The sequence below is a fragment of the Oncorhynchus keta genome, chromosome 22, assembly GCF_023373465.1.
Source record: "Oncorhynchus keta strain PuntledgeMale-10-30-2019 chromosome 22, Oket_V2, whole genome shotgun sequence".
Taxonomy (NCBI): domain Eukaryota; kingdom Metazoa; phylum Chordata; class Actinopteri; order Salmoniformes; family Salmonidae; genus Oncorhynchus; species Oncorhynchus keta.
The window spans coordinates 7,661,244-7,684,518 of record NC_068442.1 but is presented as its reverse complement, the minus strand read 5'-3'; the positions used below and the strand labels follow the sequence as shown (position 1 = coordinate 7,684,518).

The 23,275-nt window shown below is 44.4% G+C and overlaps 1 protein-coding gene across 3 annotated transcripts in view; it reads left to right on the top strand.

Annotated features, from left to right (window-relative positions):
* The window catches only part of LOC118400989 (retinoblastoma-like protein 2), a 30,827-nt gene extending 17,993 nt beyond the window's left edge, over nt 1-12,834 (top strand). Inside the window, exons 12-22 of one of the 3 annotated variants that reach the window (XM_035798059.2) lie at nt 1,126-1,290; nt 1,486-1,597; nt 1,737-1,988; nt 2,157-2,200; nt 2,318-2,419; nt 3,570-3,746; nt 4,225-4,296; nt 8,469-8,568; nt 8,696-8,952; nt 9,276-9,455; nt 9,631-12,834. In XM_035798059.2, coding sequence (XP_035653952.1) covers nt 1,126-1,290; nt 1,486-1,597; nt 1,737-1,988; nt 2,157-2,200; nt 2,318-2,419; nt 3,570-3,746; nt 4,225-4,296; nt 8,469-8,568; nt 8,696-8,952; nt 9,276-9,455; nt 9,631-9,798 — 1,629 coding nt within the window. In that variant the 3' untranslated portion in view covers nt 9,799-12,834. Of the gene's footprint in view, nt 1-1,125; nt 1,291-1,485; nt 1,598-1,736; nt 1,989-2,156; nt 2,420-3,569; nt 3,747-4,224; nt 4,297-8,468; nt 8,569-8,695; nt 8,953-9,275; nt 9,456-9,630 lie in introns of all 3 variants that reach the window. The other 2 variants (XM_035798058.2, XM_035798057.2) reach the window with 2 other exon arrangements.
* Nucleotides 12,835-23,275: the final 10,441 nt, after the last annotated feature.

Here is a 23,275-nt window from a genome sequence, read left to right as displayed (position 1 = left end):
TAGAACCTTGAGCGTGGCTGAGGTGCACCCATGACCAGCTCTGAAACCAGATTGCATAGTGGAGAAGGTATGGTGGGATTCGAAATGGTCGGTAATCTGTTTGTTAACTTGGCTTTCGAAGACCTTATAAAGACAGGGTAGGATAGATATAGGTCTGTAGCAGTTTGGGTTTAGTGTGTCACCCCCTTTGAAGAGGGGGATGACCGCGGCAGCTTTCCAATCTTTAGGAATCTCAGACGATACGAAAGAGAGGTTGAACAGGCTAGTAATAGGGGTTGCAACAATTTCGGCAGATAATTTTAGAAAGAGAGGGTCTAGCCCAGCTGATTTGTAGGGGTCCAGATTTTCTTTCAGAACATCAGCTATCTGGATTTGGGTGAAGGAGAAATGGTGGGGGCTTTGGCGGACTGCTGTGGAGGGTGCCGGGCAGTTGACCGGGGTAGGGGTAGCCAGGTGGAAAGTATGGCCAGCCGTAGAGAAATGTTTATTGAAATTCTCAATTTTAGTGGATTTATCGGTGGTGACAGTGTTTCCTTGCCTCAGAGCAGTGGGCAGCTGGGAGGAGGTATTCTTATTCTCCATGGACTTTGCAGTGTCCCAGAACTTTTTTGAGTTAGTACTACAGGAAGCAAATTTCTGTTTGAAAAAGCTAGCCTTAGCTTTCCTAACTGCCTGTGTATAATTGTTCCTAAATTCCCTGAAAAGTTGCATATCACGGGGGCTGTTCGATGCTAATGCAGAACGCCACAGGATGTTTTTGTGCTGGTCAAGGGCAGACAGGTCTGGAGTGAACCAAGGACTATATCTATTTCAAGTTCTAAATGTTTTGAACAGGGCATGCTTATTTAAGATGGTGAGGAAGGCACTTTTAAAGAATAGCCAGGGATGAGGTCAATGTCATTCTAGGATATCCCGGCCTGGTCGATTAGAAAGGCCTGCTCGCAGAAGTGTTTTAGGGAGCGTTTGACAGTGATGAGGGGTGGTCGTTTGGTCGCAGACCCATTATGGATGCAGGCTATGTGTGTGACTAGACAGTATGTAACTTTCTCCCCTTTTTGTCTGTGTGTGTTTGTGCATGTGTGCTTCCGTGCGTGCGTTCATGCATATCTGTGTAATATACCTCAGGTGATTGAGGTGCTGGTACGGGCAGAGCAGGGCTTGTTCAGAGAGGTAGTGAAGCATCTCAACCAGGTGGAGGAGCAGGTCCTGGAGAGCCTGGCCTGGAGGGGGGGATCCCCGCTGTGGGACAGCGTCAGGGAGGCCAAGAACCAGCCACCAGCTTGCCAGGAGGTAGGACATCCACAGCACCCCTCCTTATCCCCACCCTACTCATCACGTGCACAGCTAAGAAAATGGTGCCACGTTTCACTTCTCGCACACATGCCGAATCATTTGGCCCCAAAGTAACTCTGAAATCAATGTCTTGAAAAAGGTGGACTGGATGGAAATCAGAACAAATTAACAATCTTTCTCATTGATGTTCAGGTGATGCCACCGCAGCACCTGGAGGATGGGAACGGAGACAGCAGTGCTGGCAGTGCCCCTCTCTTCCCTAACAACCATGGCACTGACCTAAGCACCAACAGTGGTGGGAAAGGTTAGTCATTTAGCTTGTTAGCTAGTCAGGAGGTCAATTTGTCTGTCAGTTGTGCAATAACTCATTCAAATAGTCAGTCAGTCAACAGGTTGTAGTCAGTTGGTTACCTCCTCCCTCTGCTCTCCCCACTTCGCCCCAGGTGTTTCTCCCTCTCCCACCACCCTGTTGGACCGCTACAGCTCCCCGCCCACGGGCTCAGCCAGGAGACGGCTGTTTGTGGACGCTTCCTTCGATACCCCATCGGACCCCTCCTCCACCACCACCACCACCACCGTCAGGACCTCCCAGGCCATCGTCACCACCACCATCCCTGCCGGACAGACAGTGGTCACTATGGCAACGGCCACGGTTACCGCTAACAACGGACAGACGGTCACCATACCTGTGCAAGGTGACGTTTGCAGATTAATTACTGTACAGTATGACATTATAGTTTTCTGTACACCTTTGCCCCTACTGCCAAATGATACTGTATATGACTCCTATATGCATTGTATAGTGGGGTTTCTGACTGATGCAGGTTATTAATGAGAAATCTCATGCCCTCTGACCTCTGCAGGAATAGCCAATGAGAATGGGGGCATCACCTTCATCCCTGTCCAGGTGAGTGTGACGGGACAAGGCACGGCCATGCTCCAGCCCCTGTCTGCCCAGTCCCTGACTGGCACTTTGACCAGCCAACCACAGACCACCACCACCCTGAACAGTCCTGCCCCACAGGGCAGCCCCGCCACCAGTAAACCAATCAAGAAGCTGGCAGCCCAGGTCCTGTCCACTAACAAGCCTCAGAAAAAGGGTTCCCTCTCGCTGTTCTTCCGCAAGGTAAGGGCACACAAACATATTCTCCATTTGTCACTGAATTTAAAGGGATAGTTCAGGCACGTTAGAAATATAACTAATCTCATCATTTGGATAGGGAGGAAGTATACTGAACAAAAATATAAACGCAACATGTAAAATGTTGGTCCCATGTTTCAAGAGCTGGAATAAAAGGTCCCAGAAATGTTCCATATGCACAGAAAGCTTATTTCTCTCAAATTTTGTGCACATATTTGTTTAAATCCCTGTTAGTGAGCGTTTCTCCTTTGCCAAGATAATCCATTCACCTGACAGGTGTGGCATATCAAGAAGCTGATTAAACAGCATGATCGTTACACATGTGCACCTTGTACTGAGTTTTGTCACAACACAATGCCACAGATGTCTCAAGTTGAGGGAGCATGCAACTGACATGCTGACTGCAGGAATGTCCACCAGAGCTGTTGCCAGAAAATTGAATGTTCATTTCTCTACCACAAGCCGCCTCCAACAGTGTTTTAGAGAATTTGGCAGTACGTCCAACTGACCTCACAACTGCAGACCACATGTAACCACGCCAGCCCAGGACCTCTACGTCCGGCTTCTTCATCTGCAGGATCGTCGACAGCTGATGATACTGAGGAGTATTTCTGTCTGTAATAAAACCCTTTTGTGGGTTAAAACTTATTCTGATTGGCTGGGCCTGGCTCCCAAGTGGGTGTACCTATGGCTGAACCCCTTTCCAGTCATGTGAAATCCATATATCAGGGCCCAATTAATTTATTTCAATTGACTGATTTCCTTATGTGAACTGTAACTCAGTAAAATCTTTGAAATTGTTGCATGTTGCGTTTCATTTTTTTGGTTCAGAATAGTTTAAATCCATCCTAGTATTCTGTTTCTGCTCTCTGTGCCATATGCAACTTTTAAGAACCCCACAACTGTAGCATTTATTACCATGAATGATGGATTTTTGTAGCTCAGTTGGTAGAGCATGGCGCTTGTAACGCCAGGGTAGTGGGTTCGATTCCCGGGACCACCCATACGTAGAATGTATGCACACATGACTGTAAGTCGCTTTGGATAAAAGCGTCTGCTAAATGGCATATATTATTATTATTATATATTACTTAAACCCTGGTACTGTTTTGTGCCTGCTCTGTACCACCAACAGGTGTACCACATGGCCAGTGTGCGTCTGAGAGACTTGTGTGCCAAGCTGGACATCTCTAGTGAGCTGAGGAGGAAGATCTGGACGTGTTTTGAGTATTCCCTGGTGCAATGCACAGAGCTCATGATGGACCGACACCTAGACCAGCTCCTCATGTGTGCAGTTTATGTCATGACCAAGGTAGGGTTAGAGTGTGTGTGGGGGGGGGGTGATGTCAGTCCCTCCAGGGTGTCATCGAACTTTGTTTGTGATCGTTGCGGGCCAAAATGCTTGATTTTGCTGCGGCAATGTGAAAGGTTTTTGTCACGAAAATGCACTGACGAGGGAAACATTTCATTTGTTGACGTGTTGCTTGATTGAACCATTTATGCGGTAACAGTGTTGTGATTGGTTAAAATTGCGAGCCTTCTTTTTGTAGTGTGGTGATCCGACAGTTATATGCGATAATATTGCGATGATTTGACTGTTTTATGTAGTAATAGTTTGGCGATTGGTCAAAATTGAGCAGAATCGCAAAATCCTGGACGGATTGGGATTGTTTCTGTGGGAAGCGGGATATGGATGTGCGTGCGTGCATGGTGTGTATAAACTGTGGGTGTGTAAGGTCGCAGGAAGTGTGTGTAGCATGCTGTGTATATGTGTTTCTACTGTTGTGCAGGTGACCAAAGAGGACAAGTCTTTCCAGAACATCATGAAGTGCTACCGCTCTCAGCCCCAGGCCAGCAGCAGCGTGAGTACTGTTAGTAGGGCCTTATGCAATGATGTACAGTGCATTTGGAAAGTATTCAGACATGTATGTGTGTATATATACGTACCAGTCAAAAGGTTGGACACACCTACTCATTCATCCCCTCCGACGAATAATGGCGCCGGAGGGAATGGCTGCCTAACTAACTGTGCTATTTTTTTAAATGTTCTTGTTGTCTTGTTTGTAACTTTTTTTAAATTATTATTTTGTACATAATGTTGCTGCTACCGTCTTCTATGACCGAAATGAGCTTCTGGACATCAGAACAGCGATTACTCACCTCGAACTGGACAAAGATTTTTTCTTTAATGAGTCCGACGTGAAGGATATACTGCTTTCTCGAGACCAGACCCAAACTCCCGACATTTGCGTGAAGAAAAGATGGAGAAAAGGGGGGTGGAGGTCGGGCTGCCTTCTGATAATTCGTAGGCAAATGAGTAAACTTCTGCTACCGTCCGTACTTTTGGCCAACATGCAATCGCTGGGGAAAAAAATGGATGATCTACGATTTAAGAATATCCTACCAACTATAAACTGTAATATCTTATGTTTCACCGGGTTGTGGCTGAACGATGACACAGATACTATAGAGCTGGCTGGGTATTCCTAACAGCGGCAGGACTGAGAAGCTACGTCTATTAAGACGAGGGGCAGGGGTGTGTGTCTGTTTGTGAATAACAGCTGGTGTGCGATTTCTAATATTAAAGAAGTCTCAAGGTATTACACGCCTGAGGTAGAGTACCTCATGATAAGCTGTAGACCACACTAGCAAGAGACTTCTCATCTATATTATTCATAGCTGTCTATTTACCACCACAAACCGATGCTGGCACTAAGACCGCACTCAACGAGCTGTATAAGGCCATAAGCAAACAGGCGCTCCTAGTGGCTGTGGACCTTAATGCTGGCAAACTTATCAAATTTACAACATTTCTACCAGCATGTCACGTGCAACCAGAGGGGGAAAAAAACTCTAAACCACCATTATTCCACACACAGAGACGCATACAAAGCTCTCCCTCACCCTCCTTTTGCCAAATCTGAACATAATTGTATCCTTCTGATTCCTGCTTACAAGCAAAAACTAAAACAGGAAGTACCAGTGACTCTCTCAATACAGCCCTCAGACAAGGAACGGGACACTAATCAGGGCGCTTATAAGAAATCCCGTTACGCCCTCAGACGAACTATCAAACAGGCAAATCACCAATACATTGAATCCTACTACACCGGCTCTGACGCTCGTCGGATGTGGCAGGGCTTGAAAACTATTACAGACCACAATGGGAAACCCAGCCACGAGCTGCCCAGTGACAGAAGTCTACCAGATGAGCTAAATTGCCTTTTTAGCTCGCTTTGAGGCAAGCAACACTGAACCATACATGAGAGCACCAGCCGTTCCGGACAATTGTGTGATCACGCTCTCGATAGTCGATGAGAGCAAGACGTTTAAAAAGGCTCCTTAACAGATTCTACCCCAAGGCATTAGACCGCTGAACAATTAATTACTCAAATGGCCACCCGGACTATTCACATTGACCCCCCTTTGTTTTTACACTGCTGCTACTTGTTGTTTATTATCTATGCATAGTCACTTTACCCCTACCCACATGTACAAAATAACTTGACTAACCTGTACCCCCGCACATTGACTCGGTACCGGTACCCCCTGTATATCGCCTCGTTATTTTGTAGTACTTTTTATTTTTACTTTATTTAGTAAATATTTTCTTAACTTTTTCTTGAACTGCATTGTTGGTTAAGGGATTGCAAGTAAGCATTTCACTGTTTTATTTGGAGCATGTGACAAATAACATGGGATTTGATTTGACGTGTTCTTTATTATGACTATTTTCTACATTGTAGAATAGTAGTGAAGACATCAAAACTATTAAATAACACACATGGAATCATGTAGTAACCAAAAAAATGAAATATATTTTCTATTTTAGATCCTTCAAAGTAGTCACCCTTTGCCTTGATGACAGCTTTGCACACTCTTGGCATTCTCTCAACCGGCATCATGAGGTAGTCACTTGGATTGCATTTCAATTAACAGGTGTGCCTTGTTAAAAGTTAATTTGTGGAATTTCTTTCCTTCTTAATGCATTTGAGCCAATCAGTTGTTGACAAGGTATGGGTGGTATACAGAAGATGGTCTTTTACCAAATAGGGCTAAGTCCATATTATGGCAAGAACAGTTCAACAACATGTTTTTGGTTACTACATGATTCAATGTGTTATTTCATGGTTTTGATGTGTTTACTATTATTCTACAATGTAGAACACAGTAAAAGTAAAGTAAAAAACCCTTGAATGAGTAGGTGTCTAAACTTACATACATGTATGTATGTATGTATGTATGTATGTATGTATGTATGTATGTATGTATGTATGTATGTATGTATGTATGTATGTATGTGTGTGTGTGTGTGTGTGTGCGTTTACCTCACATATAATTTAAAAGTATGTATTAAGGTGTCTGTAATAGAATGAACTTGGCAAAAACAAATGTAGACATTTAATAAAGGCAGTTCTATAGCTTCCAAAATATTTTTGACAATGGTGTGGGAGTGGCAAGATGGAGGTGTGTCATAAGGTGAATGCACCAATTTGTAAGTCGCTCTGGATAAGAGCGTCTGCTAAATGACTTAAATGTAAATGTAAATGTGTGTTGGCATCAATACAGCGCCCCCTATCAGTCATCTAGTGTATAGCTCTTATGGCTAGGGCCAGGAGATTTTCCTGACCTGACCAGGAAAAACGTCAAGCCCTAGTCTGAGGCAAAAGTACTGTGACAGCGTCACTGTTTCTTCCCCCTTTGGACACAGGATTATGTTCACAAATAGTGCTAATGCTGTCAAGGAACCACAGGTCCCAGAGTGGTGTGGCATTTTTTTTGTTATATTTGGGGCCCTTGATTTTTCCTGATCTGGTAACCTAACCAGGTAGAACTCTGGACCTACACGGTATGACGTGATTAATCTGTTGTAAAAATGGTTTAATACGGGCTATTATGGATCAGAGTTTTTCTATTAAGGTCACATGGTTTTAAAAATACTCCTGGAACAACTCCTGGCCTCGGAGTGGATAAAAACCCTGTCAAACTGCAGCAACCTTGAACCTGTTCATATGAATTATATTTTAAAGAAGGACAGGGTGGGGGTGGGGGGGTTCTTGTGCTGAGCTTGCTTTATGCAGGTTTGCATCGTAAATCCTGCCCTATGCAACTGTAGGCCAAGTAAGAAATGTTCTCAGACTGTCATAGTAGGCTAGGCTATAGACCATTTTCCAGTACACGACACACTGACGTCCCAAACTCCTGCACACAACTCTTGGTGGCAGTGAGAAAGCCATCGCCATCTGTGCCCATTCAACGTAGCCTAGATTTAAGTTTTTATCACTTCTCATACACTTACAATGATGTTTTGATTCTTGCTTGAACAGTCGCTAAGATTATAGTTGTTTGTGATCTTTGCAAAATAACTAGTTTTGATGCAGCAGTTGAAAGCTAGAATGCTAATGCTAATCCAATTATGATCCAAAAGTAGTGTGAAATGCACTCATAATCAACACGTAAATAGAGGCTTCTTTTGCTGGCGTTCTATTAGAACTCCCCCTTGTTCTGCCACCATCTTGCGCGCATCGCCCTCATGCTGGAATGTTTGCAAAAACCGAAAGGGGTCTATGCAGCTGCTGTTGTTAGTAGCCTACAGTTGATTAGACTGAAAAATGGTCTCCTTTCTATGTATTACAGAGTGTAAGATCGCTAATGTTTAGGTGTATAGGCTGCTACATTTATGTAAGAGTTTCTGCTTGTGTCTGTCAGGGGTGATGCTTGCTAAATAAATACCGGAGGAAAGTGGAGAGAGCGCCTTGAGTGTTGTTCCCGGCCCGGCGTGACCTGCGTTTTCCATGAATCTGATTGGTCAAGACACGCAAAGAGCCTACAGCAGCACTCCGATGTGAAGGACAGATAAATTGTGGTCAAATTTACAAATCATGAGGCAAATCGGTCCAAAAAACAGCACTTTTCCTCCATCTTTAATGCTTTGCGTCAATGTATTAAACTGATTGAAAAGTGCAAATTACACCTCACCACACCTTTTCCGGCAGCCCTGGAACCACTGGTTGTGTGTGATTTTCTTTACCAGGTATACCGGAGTGTGTTGATCTCTGGGAAGAAGAAACGTCTCTCGGGCAGCAGTGTGGGAAACACACAGAGCTCTCCCACAGACAACAGCCAGAAGCAGGGTAAGAACACACACACACATACACTGTGTTAGATCTGGGTTACATGTTGAGACGCAAACTCTTTCCTGGACCTCTTCTCCCCTCCCTCTGTCTATTTCCCCCCTCCCTCACTCTTTACCCCCTTCAGGGAGTGGAGACAGCAGCCCGGTGCCCATGTGTTCCACCAGCACCCTACCTGCCTCGCAGCCTGGCAACATTCCATCCACCCCCACCCTGGCCCCCTCCACCTCCTCATCCTTCCCTCCCTCCCAGGAGCAGGATAAGGAGGGGGGAGTGGTGGGGGAGGAGGAGCGAGGAGACCTCATCCACTTCTACAACCGGGTCTACATCAAACAGATGCGTCACTTTGCCCTCCGCTACTCGCCCAGCTCGCCCTCTGCAGGGGTGAGTGAGTGAGAGGGAGGGAGTGGGTGGGGGGAGCTTGGAACAGGGGTTGCAAGGGAGGAAATGAGAGAAAGATAGGAAAGGGAGAGATGAAAGAGGAGAAAAAGTAGGAGTTTTGTTTACAAACTTAGAAGAAAAGAGAATCCCGCACACTGCTCTTGCTAGTATCTTTACAAACTTCACTCTATTCTGCAAACCTATTTGTTAAAAGCAAGAGAGGATAGAGGTAGAGAGTGAGGGATGGAGAGGAAAATGACATTAACAAATGTAATGTATGTTTTGAATAGGTATCTGCCTATGCTCTTATAATGTTTTTGTGACAGGTGCAGTCTCCTCCCCTGTGCCCGTACCCCTCCCTGAGGACCAGCTCCCCTCGCAGGGTCCTTCTGTCCCACAACCACTCGATCTACATCTCCCCCCACAAGACTACTGGAAGCCCCCCCACCCCCTCCACTACCGCACGGGACAAGATCTTCTACTACATCTGCAGCAGCCCATCCAACGTGAGTCACAAGTACATACACATACTCATGCACACAATGTATGCTGGTTAATGTTGATTCAGCACAGTACTTTTCAAACCCTGACAGTGAGTCTTTAATCATACCATACCTGACGTGTGATGATGATGAACCCCCCCCTGACCTGTGTCTATGATTTCTATCTCTGTCTGTGCAGCGCCTGGCGGAGATCAACAGTATGATCCGCACCGGGGAGACGCCCACCAAGAAGCGCAGCATGCAGCTTGAGGAAGAGCCATCGCCCAAGAGGGTGTGTCCGGACAGCCAGACGGCCCTGCTCCGCAGATTACAGGACGTGGCCAACGACCGTAGCTCCTCCCACTGAGGCAGGACACAACCCCTTCAGACCACACCACAGGTTGAAGTCGCTAGTCACTAGATGGTCATGATAGAAAGGAACATTTTGGCAAGATAATAAATATCAACATTTTATGAGCATATTTTTGTTTTTCATTTAGGGGTAAGGACAGGTGTAAGGTTAGGGGGAGGGTTCAGTTGTTAGTGTTCATGGTCAGTGGTTGGTAGTTCTTATGATTTGTGTCTAGAAAGTACCATACTTCTGTCCATGGCCAGACTGTGATGAACGACTCAATTATTTTATCACCATGGCAATAAGACTAGTTGGTTGTTTTAGCAACAAAACCGATGCGTGCGCGATTATGGTGCAGAACAGACGGGGTTGGCTTAATTGTTGACATGTCAACTATATTTCGTCTCCAATGTTTATTGAAAACATATATACAATTGAAGTCGGAAGTTTACATAAACTTAGGTTGGGAGTCATTAGAACTCGTTTTTCAACCACTCCACAAATTTATTGTTAACCAACTATAGTTTTGGCAAGTCGGTTAGGACATTTACTTTGTGCATGACACAAGTAATTTTTACAAAAATCATTTATAGACAGATTATTTCACTTATATTTCACTGTATCACAATTCCAGTGGGTCAGAAGTTTACATACACTAAGTTGACTGTGCCTTTAAACAGCTTGCAAAATTCCAGAAAATGATGTCATGGCTTTAGAAGCTTCCGATAGGCTAATTGACATCATTTGAGTCAATTGGAGGTGTACCTGTGGATGTATTTCAAGGCCTACCTTCAAACAGTGCCTCTTTGCTTGACATCATGGGAAAATCAAAAGAAATCAGTCAAGACCTCAGATAATAAATTGTAGACCTCCATAACTCTGGTTCATCCTTGGGAGTAATTTCCAAATGCCTGAAGGTACCACGTTCATCTGTACAAGCTATAGTACGCAAGTATAAACACCATGGGACCACGCAGCCGTCAAACCGCTCAGGAAGGAGATGCGTTCTGTCTCCTAGAGATGAACGTACTTTGGTGCGAAAAGTGCAAATCAATCCCAGAACAACAGCAAAAGACCTTGTGAAGATGCTGGAGGAAACGGGTACAAAAGGATCTAAATCCACAGTAAAACGAGTCCTTTATCGACAACCTGAAAGGCCACTCAGCAAGGAAGAAGCCACTGCTCCAAAACTGCCATTAAAAAAAAGACTACGGTTTGCAACTGCACATGGGGACAAAGATCGTACTTTTTGGAGAAATGTCCTCTGGTCTGATGACACAAAAATATAACTGTTTGGCCATAATGACCATTGTTATGTTTGGAGGAAAAAGGGGGAGGCTTGCAAGCCAAAGATCACCATCCCAACTGTGAAGCACGGGGGTGACAGCATCATGCTGTGGGGGTGCTTTGCTGCAGGAGGCACTGGTGCACTTCACAAAATAGATGGCATCATGAGGTAGGAAAATTATGTATATATATTGAAGCAACATCTCAAGACATCAGTCAGGAAGTTAAAACTTGGTCACAAATGGGTCTTCCAAATGGACAATGATCCCAAGCATACTTCCAAAGTTGTGGCAAAATGGCTTAATGTCAACAAATTCAACAAATATTGGAGTGGCCATCACCGAGCCCTGACCTCAATCCTATAGAAAATTTGTGGGCAGAACTGAAAAAGCGTGTGCGAGCAAGGAAGCCTACAAACCTGACGTTACACCAGCTCTGTCAGGAGGAATGGGCCAAAATTCACTCAACTTGCTTGTGGAAGGGTAAACACTAATTGAGTATATGTAAACTTCTGACCCACTGGGAATGTGATGAAATAAATAAAAGCTGAAATAAATCATTCTCTCTACTATTATTCTGACATTTCACATTCTTAAAATAAAGTGGTGATCCTAACTGACCTAAGACATGGAATCTTTACTAGGATTAAATGTCAGGAATGATGAAAAACAGAGTTTTTAAATGTATTTGGTTAAGGAGTATGTAAACTTCCGACTTCAACTGCACATTTGCACAATGAGCACTTGTTGTCTCTCAAATGCATTGTTAGTTGTTGGTTACCTAGCTAGTACATTTTAGCCATGACCCCTCAAAACAAGACATCAAGAACAAATGAAAAGTAGCTGATACAAGCCACCTATGATTCCCCACACGGCAGCTTCCTGTCATTGTTGCTCTCTATCTATCCAGAATCACAGCACCACACAGACATTTTCTTGATATCAGCTAACCCATCTATATATTTCTACACATATCCAGAGTCAAAGGAATGTATTTTGTCTAAATACACAGCAAATACAGAATGGACTGTCAGTGTTGTGGTGCTTTGCAAATTTGCATATATGGTGGAGTATGCTTCAAAATCACATGCATTTTAAGGTCTATTCTAATAAATAATGTTACTAACTTGCTCATGCCTACAATTTAGCTGTTCAATATGCTATGCATGAATGCCTTTCGTTGTTTTGAGGTTATTCTGGAGACAAAACACATCATTACATCATCTGTCATGTAGAAATGTATTTTGGATTTTATATGTCAGAAGTTTGAGTTTTTTTTTTTTTTTTTTGAGCCAGAAGAGAAAGCACTTGACAATGACCATGTTCTTAAAATACTTTGTACACCGTTTCAAAAATAAGTATTTTAATAAGCTTTTGTAATACCGGAAAAGATGACATGATGTCATCAAGTCTCCCGGGTTTCTTTTCCAAAGTCAGAAAAACATTGTCTTTTTTAAACAGTTGAGCTTTTATATACTTCATTTTATGCTCTTATTTGTTGTTTGTGTGAAATCTGCCAGATATTTATGCTACTTTTTTAAACTTGAGATATGTTAGCAAGCAACTATAACTATCCCTTAACAATGACGAGTAGTAGAATCACTGACAACAATATTTATTTTCAGTCTCATGTAGCTACCATTAATTCTAATGTAATCCTTTAGTATCCAATCTATTTGATATTTGTGTTAGTCACAATGGTATGTTATCGTTTTGTTAATCACCAATTTAGGGAGAAAAAAAAAGAAAGCATATTTTATCGTGAGATTCTGTTTCTGAATCGTTTCATTTAAGCTATACAATACATGTACATGTCTTTGTTTAACAAGTCTAGCTGGTAAAAACAACAACAAAAAACATCCTTGGAAATAAAAAATATATATTTAGGAGTCATACAATTTTTTCATTCACCTTTTTAAAGGCAACTTCTGTGGACCTCAAAAGTGTCATCAGAAGATTTATGTTTATGATTTTTAGTAAGTTATATTTTCACCACTAGATGGTGCTGCAAGAATGACAGGTCTTTACAAAGTACAGCATCACTATGTCGACACCATAGTTTAGTGGCCCATGCCAAATTGGCCATACTGTATTGTATGTAATTGTAGACTTCTAATATGTGTGAGAAGTATACAGGATGACAGGGATTGTGCTTCTGTGAATGTGTCTTTGTTGTTAGTTTTTCAATGAGGCATTCAACAGTCTCAACATTTACATATGCCAATGTTTTCACTTGTCTTGTGGTGCTACTGCTTTTGTCTAGCAATTTCATGAGCCAATTATGTGTAATCAGATCCTAGTAATAAGCATTTTCTCTACAAAGCATTCAATTTGTATGGGGCCAATCTGACCACCGCTGGAAAGAATAGCCAGGGTTGTAGCAGCTTTCAGCAGGACCCTGGCCAGGTCATAAGCAATATACCATCTTTTAACTTCAATGGCACAGAACGGAAAACAACCCGTTTGTGCTCTTGAACGGAAGCATGTCAAGGTTACGATAACCCAAACATAATAAAGCTTGTTTGGAGGTTTGTTAACACAGTGTTCAAAGAAGGGCCAGATGTATACAGAACGGTGTCGTCTGTGTAGAGGTGGATCAAAGAATCACCCGCAGCAAGAGCAACATCACTGATATTTACAGAGAAAAGAGTCGGCTCGAGAATTGAACCCTGTGGCACCCCCATAGAGACTGCCAGAGGTTCCTGACAACAGGTCCTCCGATTTGACACACTGAACTCTATCTGAGAAGTAGTTAGTGAACCAGGCGAGTCATTTGAGAAACCAAGGCTGTTGAGTCTGCCAATAACAATACGGTGAATGACAGAGTCGAAAGCCTTGGCCAGGTCGATGAAGACGGCTGCTCAGTACTGTCTTTTATCGATGGCGGTTATGATGTTGTTTAGGACGTTGAGCATGGCTGAGGTGCTGCGGGGGGTGCAGAGCTGTTGGCCGTTGTTGGAGTAGCCAGTTCAACCTCTCTTTCATATCGTCTGAGATCCCCAAGGATTGGAAAGCTGCCGCAGTCATCCCCCTCTTCAAAGGGGGAGACACCCTGGACCCAAACTGTTACAGACCTATATCCATCCTGCCCTGCCTATCTAAGGTCTTCGAAAGCCAAGTCAACAAACAGGTCACTGACCATCTCGAATCCCACCGTACCTTCTCCGCTGTGCAATCTGGTTTCCGAGCCGATCACGGGTGCACCTCAGCCACACTCAAGGTACTAAACGATATCATAACCGCTTTCGATAAAAGACAGTACTGTGCAGCCGTCTTCATCGACCTTGCCAAGGCTTTCGACTCTGTCAATCACCATATTCTTATCGGTAGACCCAGTAGCCTCGGTTTTTCAGATGACTGCCTTGCCTGGTTCACCAATTACTTTGCAGACAGAGTTCAGTGTGTCAAATCGGAGGGCATGCTGTCCAGTCCTCTGGCAGTCTCTATGGGGGTGCCACAGGGTTCAATTCTCGGGCCGACTCTTTTCTCTGTATATATCAATGATGTTGCTCTTGCTGCGGGCGATTCCCTGATCCACCTCTACGCAGACGACACCATTCTATATACTTTCGGCCCGTCATTGGACACTGTGCTATCTAACCTCCAAACGAGCTTCAATGCCATACAACACAACTTCCGTGGCCTCCAACTGCTCTTAAACGCTAGTAAAACCAAATGCATGCTTTTCAACCGATCGCTGCCTGCACCTGCACGCCCGACTAGCATCACCACCCTGAATGGTTCCGACCTTGAATATGTGGACATCTATAAGTACCTAGGTGTCTGGCTAGACTGCAAACTCTCCCTCCAGACTCATATCAAACATCTCCAATCGAAAATCAAATCAAGAGTCTGCTTTCTATTCTGCAACAAAGCCTCCTTCACTCACGCTGCCAAGCTTACCCTAGTAAAACTGACTATCCTACCGATCCTCGACTTTGGCGATGTCATCTACAAAATTGCTTCCAACACTCTACTCAGCAAACTGGATGCAGTTTATCACAGTGCCATCCGTTTTGTCACTAAAGCACCTTATACCACCCACCACTGCGACTTGTATGCTCTAGTCGGCTGGCCCTCGCTACATATTCGTCGCCAGACCCACTGGCTCCAGGTCATCTACAAGTCCATGCTAGGTAAAGCTCCGCCTTATCTCAGTTCACTGGTCACGATGGCAACACCCATCCGTAGCACGCGCTCCAGCAGGTGTATCTCACTGATCATCCCTAAAGCCAACACCTCATTTGGCCGCCTTTCGTTCCAGTACTCTGCTGCCTGTGACTGGAACGAATTGCAAAAATCGCTGAAGTTGGAGACTTTCATCTCCCTCACCAACTTCAAACATCAGCTATCTGAGCAGCTAACCGATCGCTGCAGCTGTACATAGTCTATTGGTAAATAGCCCACCCATTTTCACCTACCTCATCCCCACACTGTTTTTATTTATTTACTTTTCTGCTCTTTTGAACACCAATATCTCTACCTGTACATGACCATCTGATCACTCCAGTGTTAATCTGCAAAATTGTAATTATTCGCCTACCTCCTCATGCCTTTTGCACACATTGTATATAGACTCCCCTTTTTTTCTACTGTGTTATTGACTTGTTAATTGTTTACTCCATGTGTAACTCTGTGTTGTCTGTTCACACTGCTATGCTTTATCTTGGCCAGGTCGCAGTTGCAAATGAGAACTTGTTCTCAACTAGCCTACCTGGTTAAATAAAGGTGAAATATATATATATTTTTTAAATGACAATCACTAATGAAAAGGGTAAAACCATATGTAAACATTATTAAAGTGACCTGTGTTCCATGTCTATGTACATAGCACAGCAGCCTCTGAGGTGCAGAGTTGAGTATCCGAGTGGTAGTGGCTGAGGACCTTGATGATCTTCTGATGCAGCCCGACAGGATGCTCTCTATGGCGCATCTGTAAAAGTTTGTGAGGTTCTTAGGCACCTGATCAATTTCTTCAGCCTCCTTCTTCACCAAACAGTTTGTGTGGTTGAACTATTTCAGAATGTCAGTGATGTGTACGCTGACAGAGATGGCCGCCTCGCTTCGCGTTCCTAGGAAACTAAGCAGTATTTCGATTTTTTTATGTGTTATTTCTTACAATGTTACCCCAGGAAATCTTAGGTTTTGTTACATACAGTCGGGAGGAACTATTGGATAAGAGCAACGTCAACTCACCAACATTACGACCAGGAATACGAGTTTCCCGAAGCAGATCCTCTGTTTGGCCCACCACCCAGGACAATGGATCAGATCCCAGCCGGTGACCCAAAACAATGGTGCCGTAGAAGGGGCAGACGGAGCGGTCTTCTGGTCAGGCTCCGTAGACGGGCACATCGCGCACCGCTCCCAAGCATAATACTCGCCAATGGCCAGTCTCTTGACAACAAGGTAGACGAAATCCGAGCAATGAAGACATCCAGAGAGACATCAGAGACTGTAACGTTCTTTGTTTCACAGAAACATGGCTCACTCGAGACACGCTATCGGAGTCGGTACAGCCACCTGGTTTCTTCACGCATCGCGCCGACAGAAACAAGCATCTCTCTAGTAAGAAGAAGGGCGGGGGTGTATGCCTTATGATTAACGACACGTGGTGTGATCATAACAACATACAGGAACTCAAGTCCTTTTGTTCACCTGACTTAGAATTCCTCACAATCAAATGCCGACCGCGTTATCTACCAAGAGAATTCTCTTCGATCATAATCACAGTCATGTATATTCCTATATTCCCCCCCAAGCAGACACATCGACAGCCCTGAAAGAACTTCACTCGACTCTATGTAAACTGGAAACCACATATCCTGAGGCTGCATTTATTGTAGCTGGGGATTTTAACAAGGCTAATCTGAAAACAAGGCTCCCTAAATTCTATCAGCATATCAATTGCGCAACCCGGGCTGGCAAAACCCTGAATCATTGTTATTCTAACTTCCGCGATGCAGACAGTGAGGAAAAAAAGTATTTGATCCCCTGCTGATTTTGTACGTTTGCCCACTGACAAAGAAATTATCAGTCTATAATTGTAATTGTAGGTTTATTTGAACAGTGAGAGACAGAATAACAACAACAAAATCCAGAAAAACACATGTCAAAAATGTTAGAAATTGATTTGCATTTTAATGAGGGAAATAAGTATTTGACCCCTCTGCAAAACATGACTTGGTACTTGGTGGCAAAACCCTTGTTGGCAATCACAGAGGTCAGACGGTTCTTGTAGTTGGCCACCAGGTTTGCACACATCTCAGGAGGGATTTTGTCCCACTCCTCTTTGCAGATCTTCTCCAAGTCATTAAGGTTTCGAGGCTGACGTTTGGCAACTCGAACCTTCAGCTCCCTCCAGATTTTCTATGGGATTAAGGTCTGGAGACTGGCTAGGCCACTCCAGTACCTTAATGTGCTTCTTCTTGAGCCTCTCCTTTGTTGCCTTGGCCGTGTGTTTTGCGTCATTGTCATGCTGGAATACCCATCCACGAGCCATTTTCAATGCCCTGGCTGAGGGAAGGAGGTTCTCACCCAAGATTTGACGGTACATGGCCCCGTCCATCGTCCCTTTGATGCGGTGAAGTTGTCCTGTCCCTTTGATGCGGTGGGGATGTTGTTCTTGGGGTCATAGGCAGCATTCCTCCTCCTCCAAACACGGCGAGTTGAGTTGATGCCAAAGAGCTCAATTTTGGTCTCATCTGACCACAACACTTTCACCCAGTTGTCCTCTGATTCATTCAGATGTTCGTTGGCAAACGTCAGACGGGCATGAATATGTGCTTTCTTGAGCAGAGGGAACTTGCGGGCGCTGCAAGATTTCAGTCCTTCACAGCGTAGTGTGTTACCAATTGTTTTCTTGGTGACTATGGTCCCAGCTGCCTTGAGGTCATTGACAAGAACCTCCCGTGTAGTTCTGGGCTGATTCCTCACCGTTCTCATGATCATTGCAACTCCACAAGGTTCGATCTTGCATGGAGCCCCAGGCCGAGGGACATTGACAGTTCTTTTGTGTTTCTTCCATTCTCACCAACTCTTGTCACCTTCTCACCAAGCTGTTTGGCGATGGTCTTGTAGCTCATTCCAGCCTTGTGTAGGTCTACAATCTTGTCCCTGACATCCTTGGAGAGCACTTTGGTCTTGGCCATGGTGGAGAGTTTGGAATCTGATTGATTGCTTCTGTGGACAGGTGTTTTTTATACAGGTAACAAACTGAGATTAGGAGCACTCCCTTTGCTCCTAATCTCAGCTCGTTACCTGTATAAAAGACACCTGGGAGTCGTAAATCTTTCTGATTGAGAGGGGGTCAAATACTTATTTCCCTCATTAAAATGCAAATCAATTTATAACATTTTTCTGGACATGTGTTTTTCTGGATTTTTTTGTTGTTATTCTGTCTCTCACTGTTAAAATAAAATACAATAATAGACTGATCATTTCTTTGTCAGTGGGCAAATGTACAAAATCAGCAGGGGATCAATACTTTTTCCCCTCACTGTATAAGGCCCTCCCCCGCCCTCCTTTCGGAAAATCTGACCACGACTCCATTTTGTTGCTCCCAACCTATAGACAGAGACTAAAACAGGAAGCACCCGTGCTCAGGTCTGTTCAACGCTGGTACGACCAATCGGATTCCACGCTTCAAGATTGCTTCGATCACGTGGACTCGGATATGTTCCGCATAACATTGAAAAACAACATTGATGAATACGCTGATTCGGTGAGCGAGTTTATTAGCAAGTGCATCGGTGATGTTGTACCCACAGCGTCTATTAAAAATATATATAATAATAATATATGCCATTTAGCAGACGCTTTTATCCAAAGCGACTTACAGTCATGTGTGCATACATTCTACGTATGGGTGGTCCCGGGGATCGAACCCACTACCCTGGCGTTACAAGCGCCATGCTCTACCAACTGAGCTACAGAAGGACCAACCAGAATCTATGTATTGATGGCAGCATACATGCAAAACTGAAAGCTCGAACCACTGCTTTTAATCAGGGCAAGGTGACCGGAAACATGACCGAATACAAACAGTGTAGCTATTCCCTCTGCAAGGCAATCAAACAAGCTGAGTGTCAGTATAGAGACAAAGTGGAGTCGCAATTCAACGGCTCTGATACGAGAGGTACAGTGGTGATGGAGGGCGACCGCATTAGGGCCGTGCGTAATTGGCCGACTCCGACCACGGTAAAAGAGGTGCAGCGGTTTTTGGGTTTTGCCAACTACTACTCCTTTCTCATCTGGACCGACCACCAGAATCTGGAGTATATTCGGGCAGCTAGGAGACTTAACCCACGTCAGGCAAGGTGGGCCATATTCTTCACCCGGTTCCGGTATCCATTGTCGTATAGACCGGGCTCCCAGAACGTAAAGGCTGACGCACTGTCCTGTCTTTACGACACGGAGGATGGGTCCACCGAACCTACTCCCATCCTTCCCGCCTCTAAACTGGTAGCACCAGTGGAATGGGAGGTGGACTCGGACATCGAGCGGGCGTTACGGGCAGAACCCGCACCTCCTCAGTGTCCGGCGGGGGCGTAAGTACGTGCCGTTTGGTGTTCGGGACAAACTGATTCGGTGGGCTCACGTCCTACCCTCCTCGGGTCACCCTGGGGTGACGAGGACAGCGGGGAGCCTTCGGGGGATGTATTGGTGGCCTACTTTGGCAAAGGACGTTAAGGGTTATGTTTCCTCCTGTTCGTTGTGCGCCCAGAGTAAGGCTCCTAGGCACCTTCCTAGAGGGAAGTTTACAACCCCTCCCCGTTCCACAACGGCCATGGTCACATCTATCCGTAGATGTCCTGACCGATCTTCCACCGTCTCAGGGGAACACCACGGTTCTGGTGATTGTGGATCGGTTCTCTAAGTCCTGCCATCTCCTCCCGTTGCCCGGTATCCCTACAGCCCTACAGACTGCGGAGGCATTATTCACCCATGTCTTTCGGCACTACGGGGTGCCGGAGGACATCGTTTCTGATCGGGTCTCGACGGTCGTCGTCACCGGCCTATTAGCTGCCACTGATTGTCTTTCCTCGCCATCCTTGTATGTTTATTGGTAGCACCTGTTTGTGATGATTAGTTGGGCTTCTTTAGACACCTGTTTGTTGTGCGGGATTATTCATTGTAACCTTCGGCTCTGTAGTAGAGGAACGTGTTAGTTCCTGGTCGTGCATTTTTCAGTAGTCATTTTTCATTCCCTGTGTTTTGGGGCCGTTATTATTGTGAGCACCCTGTGGTGCGTTGGTGCAATTAACCTCTTACCTCCACCCGACACGCAGGCGTCCCATCTAGACATCTGGAAATGCAAATGCGCTACGCTAAATGCTAATAGCACTCGTTAAAACTCAAACGTTCATTAAAACACACATGCAGGGTCCTGAATTAAAGCTACACTCGTTGTGAATCCAGCCAACAAGTCAGATTTTTAAAATGCTTTTCGGCGAAATCATGAGAAGCTATTATCTGATAGCATGCAACACCCCTAAAGACCCGCAGGGGACGTAAACAAAATAATTAGCATAGTCGGCGCTACACAAAATGCAGAAATAAAATATAAAACATTCATTACCTTTGACGATCTTCTTTGTTGTCCCATAAACATCACTATTGGGTCTTTTTTTTCTTCGATTAAATCGGTCCATATATAGCCTAGATATCGATCTATGAAAACTGTGTGATCAAGGAAAAAAACTGCGTTTTATAACGCAACGTCATTTTTTTAAATTAAAAAAGTTGACGATAAACTTTCACAAAACACTTCAAAATACTTTTGTAATGCAACTTTAGGTATTAGTAAACGTTAATAATAGATCAATTGATCACGGGGCGATGTATATTCTATAGCTCTACGTCTTCAAATAATGTCCGGATAAATCTCAACCAAAATATCCTGTTGGAGACCGGAAGAAATGGGCTGTCTCTTGTTCGTTTGACCAAGAAACAAATCGTAGGCAAATGACAAGACTGTTGACATCGTGTGGAAGCTGTAGGTATTGCAACCTCGGCTCCAGGTAATGTGGTTTCTGTTCAACAATACATTCAAGTGGCGCATTGATATATTTTCCAGTTTTCAGTGATCAGATTTTCCTCCGCTTTTCGATGAAACGCACGTTCTGTTATAGTTACAGCCGTGATTTAACCAGTTAGAAACGTCTGAGTGTTTTCTATCCACACATACTAATCATATGCATATACTATATTCCTGGCATGAGTAGCAGGGGATCTGAAATGTTGCGCGATTTTTAACAGAATGTTCGAAAAAGTAGGGGGTAGGATCAACAGGTTAAAGAGCACAGCATTGCACTCTCTGTCTCCTGCGTTTGACTCCACACCCACGACACCCGGAGCATTACAACCGCCCTGTAGCACTCACTTCCGTCATCATGAAGTGCTTTGAGAGACTAGTCAAGGACCATATCACCTGACACCCTAGACACACTCCAATTTGCTTACCGCCCCAATAGGTCCAGAGACAACGCAATCGCAATCTTGATGTAATTAAATGTATCACTAGCCACTTTAATCAATGCCACTTTATATAATGTTTTCATACCCTACATTACTCATCTCATATGTATATACTGTACTCTATAGCATCTACTGCATCTTGACTATGCCGTTCGGCCATCACTCATTGATATATTTTTATGTACATATTCTTATCAATTCCTTTACACTTGTACGTAGTTGTTGTGAAATTGTTAGGTTAGATTACTTGTTGGATATTACTGCATGATCGGAACTAGAAGCACAAGTATTTCGCTACACTCATTTCGCTATTTCGCTACACTCATGGTTCGCTACATAACCATGTGTATGTGACAAATAACATTTGATTTGATTTGAGGATGTGGATAGGAGCGTGCTACCTCTGCTATCTCCTGAAGTACACAATCAGCTCCTTCGTTTTGTTGAGGTTGAGGGAGTGGGTAATTTCCTGGCACCACTCCGCCAGGTCCCTCACCTCCTCCTTGTAGGCTGTCTCGTCATTGTCTTGTCATTGTTGGCAATGTTCTGTCATCTGCAAACTTGATGATTGGGTTGGTGGCGTGCGTGGCCACAAAGTCATGGGTGAACAGGGTGTACAGGAGGGGGCTGAGCATGCACCCTTGAGGGGCCTTGTGTTGAGGATCAGCGTAGTGGAGGTGTTGTTGCCTATCTTCACCACCTGGTAGCCTCCGGTCAGGAAGTCCAGGACCCAGTTGCAAAGGGCGGGGTTCAGACCCAGGGCCCCGAGCTTAATGATGAGCTTGGAAGTTACTATGGTGTTGAAGGCTGAGCTGTAAAAATGAACAGCATTCTTACATAGGTATTCCTCTTGTCCAGATGGGAAAGGGCAGTGTGCAGTGCAATTGCATCATCCATGGATCTATTGGGGCGGTATACCAATTGCAGTGGGTCTAGGGTTTTGGGTAAGGTGGAGGTGATATGAGCCTTAACTAGCCTCTTTAATCACTTCATGATGACAGAAGTGAGTGCTACGGGGCGATAGTCATTTAGTTTAGTTACCTTCACTTTCTTCGGTACAGGAACAATGGTGGACATCTGAAAGAAATTGGGGGGACAACAGACTGGGATAGGGAGAGATTAAATATGTCCATAAACACTCCAGCCACCTGGTCTGCGCATGCTCTGAGGACGCGACTAGGGATGCCGTCTGGGCCGCCAGCCCTGCAAGGATTAACACGCTTAACTGTCTTACTCACGTCGGCCATGGAGAACGAAAGCCCACAATCCTTGGGGCGGCCCGAGTTGGCTGTAAAGTTAAGCCCTGAAATTTGGGGAATTTTGCTAAAATTCATCAAAAAGGTTTACTCATAACAGTGAAGCTTTTTTGTGGGATACACATAAGGCAATTCTAGATTTTGTGGGATATGTTGGTTAATCTATCCCCAACCCTCTGCATGCACAGTGCATTCTTCCATCACATGTACAGCTGATTCTCAAGATCTTGCACACTAATGAGATGCTATTGAGCCCACACTACTACACTGTCTGAGCCAAGGACTACATGCTTTCTGGTAAGTTTTAATTTCAATACTGGGTGGGGTGAATATATTTGACATGACATACATGATGTTTTTGTTAACTAGTAAATAGTAGCCTACAGCAAAGTGTGTTTAAATCATTTCTAACTTTGTTAACATTTTCTGCTCGTTAGGTTTTGCTACCATGTTGGTTTTAGCTTGCTTGAG